Below are 10,170 nucleotides of genomic sequence, written 5' to 3' on the forward strand. Positions count from 1 at the left end.
GCGGTGTGGGAGTGGCCAGCGGCATCTGGTATCCTAGCAACTGCCGCTGCCGGCCGTGACCGCTAAGTCCTGGGAGCTGTTGGGCTCTGGGACCGCAGTTGCAGAAATGGAGGCAGAGGCGTGGGAGGCAGAAGGCTACAACCTAGTTCTGGACTCGGACCTGTATGATGCAGATGGCTGTGATGTCCCAGATCCTGGGCTGCTCACCGAAAAGAATGGTGAGGGGTCCTGGCCTCGTCGCACTGGCATCCGCTAGGAAATGGGTCTCACTCGGGCTTGGGTTCCATCCCCTGGAACGAAACTCCCCTGGGCAGTGCCTGGCAGGGCACGGCCCCTGGAGGAGGGCTCCCCGTAACCGTCAGGGTCGGGGACCTGAGGCTGTAGGTGGCAGAACTTGCAGTTCCCGCCCGCAGAGTGGACTTTGACGGAGCCGTCGCAGGTCCTGCCCTTTCTGACCAGCAGCCAGCAGTGGCAAAGCCTGACCCCACGTGCCCGCGCCCGCCGGCTGTGGCTGCTTCTGCGCACCAGCCTCCACGAGGTCGTGGAAAAGGTGCGGTGTGCCCGTCCTGTGCCTCCAGGCCTCTTTCGGGATCTGGTCCTTCCCCTAGAGGTCCCCTAGGCCGGAGCAGCCCCAACCTTTGACGGCGGGTCCGCTCACCCCGGCCCACAGGAGAAGAGAGCCGAGCTGCGCGTGGCGCGCCTGACGCATGGGCTGGAGCCACTGCGCCGCCTGGAGGTGGCAGCCGGGCTGCGCTCGGTGGCGCAGGACCCGGTGGGCGGACGCTTCGTGGTGCTGGACGGCGCGGGCCGCCTGCACCTGCACAAGGAAGACGGCTGGGCACAGGAGACGCTGCTGGCGCCTGTCGGGCTTACGGGGCTGGTGACAGTGCTGGGCCCGCTGGGTGCCGTGGGCCGTTTTGTAGGCTGGGGCCCCGCGGGGCTGGCCATTCTGAGGCCCAACCTCAGCCTGCTGTGGCTGAGCGAGCAGCGGGTGGGCAGGGCCCCGGGTTGGGCGCCCACCTGCTGCCTGCCCGTGCCTGACCTCAGGCTGCTGCTGGTGGCGGAGATGGACAGCAGCCTGGCGCTCTGGCAGTTCCGCTCAGGTGGTCGCCGCCTAGTGCTGCGAGGGTCACCACTGCACCCGCCCCCGAGCCCAACGGGCAGGCTCATGCGTCTGGCGGTGGGGCCGGTTCCTCCCCACCACGTCCTGCGCTGCTTCGCGGCCTATGGCTCTGCTGTGCTTACTTTCGATCTGCATGCCTGGACTCTGGTAGATGTGCGCCGGGATTTGCACAAAACGTGAGGGGGAATTCCCCTAAGGAGAGCCAGGCATGTAGGGGTACAGGGCCCTCACAAGGCAATGTTAAGTCCATTCGGTTTCTCCCATTCCCCACTTGTAGCACCATCTCGGACCTGGCTTACTGCGAGGAAGTAGAGGCAATGGTGACAGCTTCCCGGGACAGCACCGTGAAGGTGTGGGAGGCTAACTGGCAGATCCGGATGGTGTTCGTGGGCCACACAGGTGCTCTGAATTCTCTGCACCCCGAGCCTCGGCCTTTTGCCTCCAGCCGCTCTAGGCTGTCCAGCATCTCTGCAGCTCTGGCCAGGCCTTGCTGCACTGACTGCAACATAGGCTGAAGGCTGGCCTTCCTTCAGTCAGCCGAGTGACCTGCACCCCTCCCACAGGCCCAGTGACGGCTATGGCTGTGCTCCCTAACACGACCCTGGTGTTGTCGGCCTCACAGGATGGGACGCTACGCACCTGGGACTTGCAGGCGGCGGCGCAGGTGGGCGAGGTAGCGCTGGGCTACTGGGGTCAGGACAAGCTGTCCCGGCGCGTGGGCCGTCTGCTGGCGCCAGCGCGCCCGGGCTGGCCGGTGCTGTCCCTGTGCGCGAGCAGCATGCAACTGTGGAGCGTACGCGAGCTCTACTCGCCGTTGGCGCAACTGCCCGCCAAGGTGCTCCATATGCAGGTGGCGCCTGCGTTGCCCTTGCCTGCGCACCCGTCTCTGCCTACTCGCCTCGTGTGCGCGTGCACCGACGGCTCGGTCTACCTCCTGTCGGCTGCCACCGGGCGCATAGTGAGCTCACTGCTGCTGGAGCCGGAGGACTGTGCGGCAGCCGTGGCCTACTGCCTGCCGCGCGAGGTGCTGTGGCTGCTCACCAAGGCCGGGCACCTGGTCCGCGCCAACGCGGCGCGCTGCCCCATGAGCGTACTGCACCGCGTGTGCCCGCCGCCGCCCCCTGCACCGCAGCCTTGCTGTCTGCACCTGTACAGCCACCTCAAGGATCTCGGAGGCGCCTTCTCCTCCTGGGAGGTCGTGTGCCAGCACCAGGGCGAGTTGCGCCGCAGCGCTGTGGCCTGCGCCTGGAAGAACAAGAACCGGTGGGTGCCGGAGCCGGCGAGGTCTGGCGGGCGGAAGGAGCGGCAGGGTCCGCTCCAACAGGCTGTTCCCACTCGCAGGTACCTGCCCGTGGTGGGGCACGTGGACGGCACGCTGTCAGTCCTGGATTGGCTGTCGTCGAAGACTGTCTTCCAAACGGAGGCGCACAGCCCGGGCCCGGTCGTCGCCATCGCATCCACCTGGAACAGCATCGTGTCTTCGGGTCAGTAGCTCCCCTGCCAACGGTCAGGCCGCCACAGAGCCCCCTCCCCTCCGACGGGGCCCAGCCAGGCTCCGCTGCCCACAGGTGGGGACCTGACGGTGAAGATGTGGCGCGTCTTCCCCTACGCGGAGGAGAGCCTGAGCCTGCTGCGCACCTTCTGCTGCTGCTACCCGGCCGTGGCGCTCTGTGTGTTAGGCAGACGCGTCACCGTGGGCTTTGAAGACCCGGACAGCGCTACCTACGGCCTGGTGCAGTTTGGCCTGGGCGACAGTCCGCGATTAGACCACCGGCCCCAGGACGACCCCACGGACCATATCACTGGTGAGGGGGCAGCGCGGGTGAAGCCCAGCCCCTGCCCGGCTGCGTTCCTGACCCTGAACCCTGCCCCCAGGCCTGTGCTGTTGCCCTGTGCTCAAGCTGTATGCCTGCTCCAGCCTGGACTGCACCGTTCGCATCTGGACCGCTGAGAACCGCCTCCTGCGGTAGACTGGGAGGTGGGGAGGGCTGGGGTCTCCTCCCTCTGCCTCGCACCAGAGCCCAGTGGCTGGACTGGGTGGAGAAGGCCTTGTCCCTGCTGAGCCTCGGTTGCCCTGGGTCCCCTCCAGGCTCCTGCAGCTGAATGGTGCCCCTCAGGCCCTGGCTTTCTGCAGCAACAGTGGAGACCTGGTGCTGGCACTGGGATCCCGCCTCTGCCTGGTGTCCCATAGGCTCTACCTGCCTACATCCTACCTAGTTAAGGTGTGTGGTGAGGACAGAGTGAGCAAGGTGGGCCCCTCACCTTGCCCACCTTGTGGGGGCAGACCTGGGTTCCCCCAGCCAGGGATACAGGTTCCTTCCCCTATTCAGAAGATGTGCTGGAAGGTCCCAGACATGGTGGACGACCCTCCGCTGCCGCTGACGAGCCAGGAATCACTGACTTCCACCCAACTGCAGAGGCTCAGCAACCTCCACGGGGCAGCCAGCCTCAGGTCCCATACAGGCCTGCTCAACCCTCCTGGAGGCCCCCCTTTCCCACCCTGGGTGAGGGCCTGGCTGTGTGGGCCCTCTGGAGTTGATGCAAGCCTGCCTGAGCCCTGGCACACCCATTTGGGGTCAGTCCCTGTCCCAGCCTCTGCCCCAGCCCACTGACATGCCACCCAGCATCCCAGCTGTGCCTGTCCCTGTTTGCAGCAAGGCCTTGTCTCGCATCCATCGTCCGAGGGCAACATCTCAGCACCTGGTGCCGAAGGAGGTGGGGTGGGTCCTCCTTAACCCGCCCTGCCCAGGCTCAGGCCCCAGCCTTCAGCCCTGGGGCAGGCCTGGGATCCCTGTGGTTGTCTGGGCAGCGCGTAGCAAGGCTCAAGGAAGAGCAGGCTGATCCCTGAACCCTGACTCAGGACTTGAACGCCCTAGTGGCCCGTGACCGAGACCTTCAGCAGTTGAGGCTGGGGCTACTGGTCCCAGCAGCCCGGCCCCCACCCTCCTGGCAGCAGCGTCAGGAAGGCTTTGACAATTACCTCCGTCTGATCTATGGCTCTGGCCTGCTGGTAGGTGTGGGGTCTCCCCCAACCCAGTCCTGACCCTGGCCCCTCCTCTCCACCCACCCCTCCCACTTGGTCTCTGATGGTCTGTCTGCTCCTGCTACCCTCCCAGGGCATGCAGCCTGGAAGGGAGTCCCAGCCGTGGAGCACTGGGACTCTCATAGTAGAGAGAGAGAGACCTGGGATGTGTGTGCCCTACCCCAAGCTGCCCACTGTCTTGCCTGGGATGAGGTCAGCACTGCAGCCGAAACAGTGCCAACAGCCCTGTCCCCACAGGACCTGGGGGCCCTGGGCCAGCACTTCTCCCAGCCTCCCCGAGTCACAGTGCCAACCCCACCCACCCGCCGTAAGGTGCACAGCAAGGCATCCCAGGTAAGGCTTCCCACTCTCCCACATGCCTGCTGGGCCGCCATGGCCCCTCTGCCACCCTGTGACTCCTCCTGTACCCCCAGCTTCTGGCCCGCTCCTCACTGAGCCACTACCTGGGTCTCAGTCTGGATCTGCAGCTGCAGTTGGAGCAGCTCCGAGGGAGGACGACCGTAGCCCTGGACCTGCCATCCTCCCACCTGCAGTGCAGGGTGAGGGACCCAGGCAGGTGGGGTACCACCTTCTGAGGGGCAGAGCTGCAGGGGCACTGGGGGCTGTGTTGTTCTGAGCCCCCATTCCATCCCCCAGATCCCACTGCTGCCAAAGAGACAGCCCAAGGAACCTCTCTGTAGCCTCGGAGGCTTCTTTCCTGCCGCTGTGCAGCCCCACAAGGTGAGACCCCCACCCAGCTCCTGGAGAGCCACTCCTCTCCAGGCGTCACTCTTGTGCCTGCCATCTCCCCTTTGCTACAAATCTTTGTGTCCAAATCTGACCCAAGGGCCATGCCCACCTACAACCAGAGGGCCAGGCTGCAGCCTCCCATGCACCCCTCACCCCTCACCCCTCACCCTTCACAGTCTGTCTAACCCTGTTCCAGTACAGCTGTGTTTGTGGCCACAGACTCCTTGCTGCTCTGGGAGCTGACATCAGGCAAAGCCAGGCCCCCAGCCAGTTATGCCACACACTGCTTTCCCCCGTGGAGGCTGTGGAAAGGCAGGTCCCCTAGGGACTTTTCCTGGAAGATCAGAGTCCCTGCCCTTTAGAGGAGCAAAGTCAAGGGAACCTGGCCCTTCAGAATCCACTGTCTTCCCACCCTCACATACACCAGGTGCCCAGGCAGGCCTCAGCCCCTCCCCCAGCCTATGCCTGGCACCGTCACTTGCCCAGGTGGGTTATTGACTCTTTGGACCTGGGTACCATCATCAAGCTCTTCGCTGCCCCCTCTCCAAGCTCCTTCCTTTCTCCCTGGCCCCTGTGCTTCTTCTAGACTTTCTTGTCCCAGGGCTGGGCCAAGTCCTGTGAGGAGCTTGCGGGGTGTCAGGGCCCCCAGAAGCTAGCACTTCCCCAGGTTTCCCTTCTCATTTGTCACAGCTGACGCTCACTGAGGGCCTCGATCCTGGTATCTCAGGGTTCTCCTGCCATCTGTGTTGAGAGTAGGGGTGCCAGCTCAGTCAGCTGTCGGAGGCCTGGCAGCAGAGCTGGACTGGCAGCTGAAGGGCTCTGAGAGGTTATACAGGTGACCAAGGTGGTGGCCAGGCTGGGGGAATCTAGGTTCTCAGCATTCCCTGCTGTGCCCACCTCCAGTACTGCCTGAGGCCTATCTGCTTCCCCGGCTATGTGCCCAACTCTGTGGTGCTCCAGCAGATGTGGCTAAATGCAGAGGTCAGCGGCCTCGGATCCCTGACTCAGCTCGCCTCCCAGAGAAAGCTCAAGGCAAGGGATGGGGCTGGGGACTTTGCTGGTAGGGGAGGGCTCTGCTGTCCTTGCAACCCATCAGACACCACCTCTTGCCCCTCTGCAGCCAGGGGCAAGCCAGGATGGCCTGTGGTTACAGCACCCCAGGCCATCCCAAGCCCAGTGGCAGAGAAAGCTGCTCCAGTGGCTGGGGGAGAAGCCTGGAGAGGAGGAGGAGAAAGATCAGAAGGAAGAGGAGGAGAAGGAGGAGGTAGAGGAGGAGCTGGACTGGGCCTCGGCTTCCCTGAGCCCGAACTCCAGCCAGCAGCCGGATTCCTGGGAACTGGAGGATCAGGTAGAGGCTCAGGCAGGGGCCCCAGGCCACCATGGGAGGTGGGCTTACACTGAGACCCAGACAGGTGGGACCTGCAGCCACTGCTGCTCCACTAGAGTGCTGTGGAGTGGACCCGGGAGCCCCGGCGGCGCACCTGCGAGACTGCCAGGACCCACCCTCATCACTGGCACCGTCATGGGAGTTTGCTTTTGGATGAGCATTACGGGCATCTGCCCAAGTTTCTGCATTTCTTCATCTACCAGACCTGGTTCAAAGAGTTGTTCCCCGTCTTCAACCTGCAGGTTGGAGGGAATTGAGGATGCCTGAGAAGCATGGGTTAGGGTGAGGGACAGGGGAGAAGGTAGGGGCTGGCTTGGGTGTGACATGGGAGCAGGACCTCAGCATGCTACCCTGCAGGCATACCCGGAGGCAGGCACGGTGGAGGGCCTGGCCTCGCTGCTGGTGGCCCTGCTGGAGGAGACCACGTGGGTGGACCGTGTGCACATCCTGCAGGTGCTACTGAGGCTGCTGCCCAACATAAGCAGTGATCTCCAAGGCCAGCTGCAGGGCCTGCTCATCTACTTGCTCAACCTGGACCAGCCCCCCAGCCTCCAGGTGTGCCCCTTGTCCTGCCCCCAGTCTTCCTTCCTGCCCACCCGCCCTCAGCAACCACATCCCCTCCGCCTGCCTCAGGACCAGACGCAGAAGAAGTTCGTGATGCTGGCGCTGCAGCTGCTCCTGGCCTGCTCCCTGGAGTCCCGGGATGTGGTGCTGGAGCTCATGTCCTACTTCCTCTACTCTCCGGTGCGCTGCCGGTGAGTCACGCTCCGGCCCGGCCTTCCCTGCCACTGGGAAGGCCTCTGGACAAGCCACATGCATCTGTCCCAGGCCAGAGCTCAAGAAGTTGCTGCACGGGCTGGGCCTGCAGGACCCGGAAGGCTTCCTGTTCCAGGAGATGATGACCTGGGTCCAGAGCCCCAACCTGGACTCCAAGGCTGGCTTGCGTACTCGCTGCTGCCAGAAACTGGAGGACATGATCCAGCAGCTTCAGGTTGGGCTGGTGGGGGCCGGGGGTGCCTTGGGAACCCTGTTGCCTTCTCTGGCTTTCTACAAGTCCTGGGATCAAAACCAACTGAGGCCACGGGCCCCTTGCCTTGCCCAGTCCTGGGTCTCCAGCCTCCCTGCCCTGAACATCTCTGGAGATTTCCCTGCGCAGGTGGAAGTCAACACGGGGTGTCTGGCCCTGGGTGTTGAGCCAGAGACAGCCCTGGGACCTCCCTGTCAAGGGAGGGGCAGCCCCTGCCTTGAGCTGAGGGTCGGGCTTCAGTGGCCATGGGGGTGCTCAAGGAGCCAGGGTGCTTGGCCGTGGGTCACCTCCCCACAGATGGAAAGCTCGCAGCCACTGTCTTCAGCCACGTTGCTGGTGGTGCTGCCCAAGGTCTCCAAGACCTCAGCACTTTCCTCTCCTCCCAAGGAGACCCCATCGCAGACTTCAGTGGTCTCTGGGGCACCCACGCGCGCCTCCGTGATACCCTGGGGCACCTCCTGGTCGCCCTCCAGCGTCTCCGGGAGGCTCTCGCAGGTCTCAGAGGTGCCTCTGATGGTGGTCTCACCCGCGGAGCCGCCCTCTCTCTCCCCGGAGCTCCAGGCCCAGCGGACGCTGGCAGCCACGCGCAGCTGGGGGACCCGCCAGCTCCGTCTCCGAGTGCTCTCCGAGACGCTGAAGAGCTTCTGCCTGGAGCCCGAGGCCGGCCTGGGCCCTGCCGGGCCTGCTCAGCTGCCCGAAGAGCCGCCGCTGCTGGAGGAGACGGACTGGTCGCACTCGCAGCTGCTGGACTTGGGCCCCATAGACGCGCTCAACTTCTTCTGTCAGCAGCTGCGGGCGCGGCGGCAGCAGGCGCGGCAGCAGAGCTCGCTCCAGGAGGAGGCTGCGCACCCGCACCCGCCGGTGCCCGACACGGTGGCGCCGGTGCCCGACATGGTGGTGCCACCACCCCGGGAGCACTGGTGCGCGGGGCCTGCGCCGGCGGGGCCTGCGTGGGGCGGCCTGCGTGGGGCTGGGCCGGCTGAACCCTCCTCTTTGCCTCCAGGTGCCACCCCATCCTCCGGCTGCAAGAGGCCAAGGCGCAGAGGTCCGCGAGGTCCGCGATGAGACTGAGGGGTGAGTGGGGCCAGGGGTGGAGACTGGGCCCCTATCCCGCCCCCGCCCCCGGGCTCCCAAGCCTCCGCCCACCCCCAGGCCCGATGCCTTCCCGGCTCTGTGCGGGCCGCACCCTGGACGGCCCCATCCGGACGCTGAAGCTGCCGCTGCCACGTGTGGAGCCGCAGCCTTTCCCCCGGGACTGGCCCACGCCCCCACGCCCGCTGCCCCCGCGGCTCCTGCAGCCCGCCCTGCAGCGCTACTTTCTGCCAGAGGACGCGGACCCCGACACCTATAGCTGACCGGGCTGGTGGCCTCAGCCTGCCTGGCTCTGGGGCCTGCCATTGGTATTTGGCCAAGGCCTGCATCGGGAATAAAGTCCAGACAACTTCTTTCCGCAGGATGCCGCCTGCTTTGGAGGGCCCTGGGGTGCGCAGGGCGTGCGGGCATGCGGCCTGAGCCCACAGTGGCGGCAGAAGGCGGGAGCCGGAGGCCTGGCGGAGGTGGTCGTCATGGGCACCAGCGTTGCTGGAGGGGTGGCCGGCCTAGGGCAGAGGAGACCCATAGCGGGGCACCATCCGCGAGGCACTGAGCAAACGTTTTCTGGTCGAGTACTAGGTGTGGAGATGCTGACCCGGGAGAACGCGTCCTGGGCCAGCCCACAGCCCGGTGTGGAGGGAGCCCTGGAGGGCCTGGGAGGTCACAGACTGGGCCTTCCGGGTCGACACAGGGGAGACCAGGAGTTTGCAGACCTTGCTTTCCTTACTTTTGTTCTGGAAAAGAGAAGAATTGACGAAGGCACCAGGAGCTTTTTTCTGAGCAACAACGAAGATCCTCTCACCCCTTTAGCCTAAAAACTCCTGGGGGATGGGTTTGGTTCCCACGGACTCAGCCTCTGGGCCGGCTCCTCTGCGCTGTGTGGCCCGGCAGGGCACAATGCCTTTGCACGGAGCTCTCCGGGCGGCTCTGGGGGAAATCCCCGGCTTTTACACCTGTATTTTGTGTTGTCTGAGCAGTGATTTCTCTCCTGTATTTCTAGCCTCTGGCTTTACTGGTTTCTTCACAACGGCTCTGGTTAGAATCGCTCCTCCACACCTTCCCCGTCGCCCCAACCTGTGCGGTGGCTCTTGTTATGGGGCCACCAAATGGCTGCTCTTTCCCAGGCCGGTGCTTGACGCAGTGGTGCCACCATCCCAAGAGCACGGTGTGCAGGGCCATGTGGGATGGCCAAGTTGCTGGGCCCAGCTGAACCTGCCTCTTCGCCTCCAGGCACTCCCCCATCCTCCACTGCCAAAGGCCGAGGTTCACAGGTGTGCGATGAGACTGAGGGCTGAGTCTGTCACCAGAGGACTTGACGCTTTTTGTGAAAAATTAGTAAACCTAGATACCTCAATCCGTGTCTAGCAATGCCAAGGCCCCAGTTTGGGTTCAAGCCTGCTGGAACAACCCTGCAGCTGCAGGGCCACAAGAGTGGCCAAGGCCCTCTGATTTTTGGTCAGGACACAGAAAGATAGCAGGGGGCAGCGGGGAACTGAGGGACCCCACATGACCTGCAGTCAGACAAGGTAGGTCAGAGAATTTATTTATGGCTATCTCTCTCTCTCTCTTTTTTTTTTTTTTTTTTTTGAGACAGAGTCTCGCTCTGTCGCCCAGGCTGGGGTGCGATGGCGTGATCTCGGCTCACTGCAACCTCTGCCTCCCAGGTTCAAGCGATTCTCCTTCCTCAGCCTCCTGAGTAGCTGGGATTACAGGCATGTGTCACCACGCCTGGCTAATTTTGTATTTTTCGTAGAGATGGGGTTTCATCA

The 10,170-nt window shown here is 64.1% G+C and overlaps 1 protein-coding gene across 1 annotated transcript; it reads left to right on the plus strand.

Annotated features, from left to right (window-relative positions):
• Nucleotides 1–106: 106 nt before the first annotated feature.
• WDR97 (WD repeat domain 97) lies at nt 107–8,756 on the plus strand. Its single transcript, XM_023188217.2, is given in 25 exon segments — nt 107–218; nt 414–550; nt 671–1,299; nt 1,401–1,522; nt 1,687–2,386; nt 2,465–2,607; nt 2,692–2,928; nt 2,999–3,089; nt 3,213–3,345; nt 3,454–3,575; nt 3,778–3,838; nt 3,984–4,133; nt 4,240–4,293; nt 4,296–4,499; nt 4,580–4,705; nt 4,803–4,886; nt 5,799–5,876; nt 6,016–6,243; nt 6,339–6,524; nt 6,640–6,837; nt 6,916–7,037; nt 7,111–7,273; nt 7,697–8,229; nt 8,313–8,383; nt 8,462–8,756. Coding segments are annotated over 25 exon segments (4,887 nt in total). The 3' UTR covers nt 8,665–8,756.
• Nucleotides 8,757–10,170: the final 1,414 nt, after the last annotated feature.

Source organism: Piliocolobus tephrosceles, chromosome 7 (genome assembly GCF_002776525.5).
Source record: "Piliocolobus tephrosceles isolate RC106 chromosome 7, ASM277652v3, whole genome shotgun sequence".
Classification (NCBI taxonomy): domain Eukaryota; kingdom Metazoa; phylum Chordata; class Mammalia; order Primates; family Cercopithecidae; genus Piliocolobus; species Piliocolobus tephrosceles.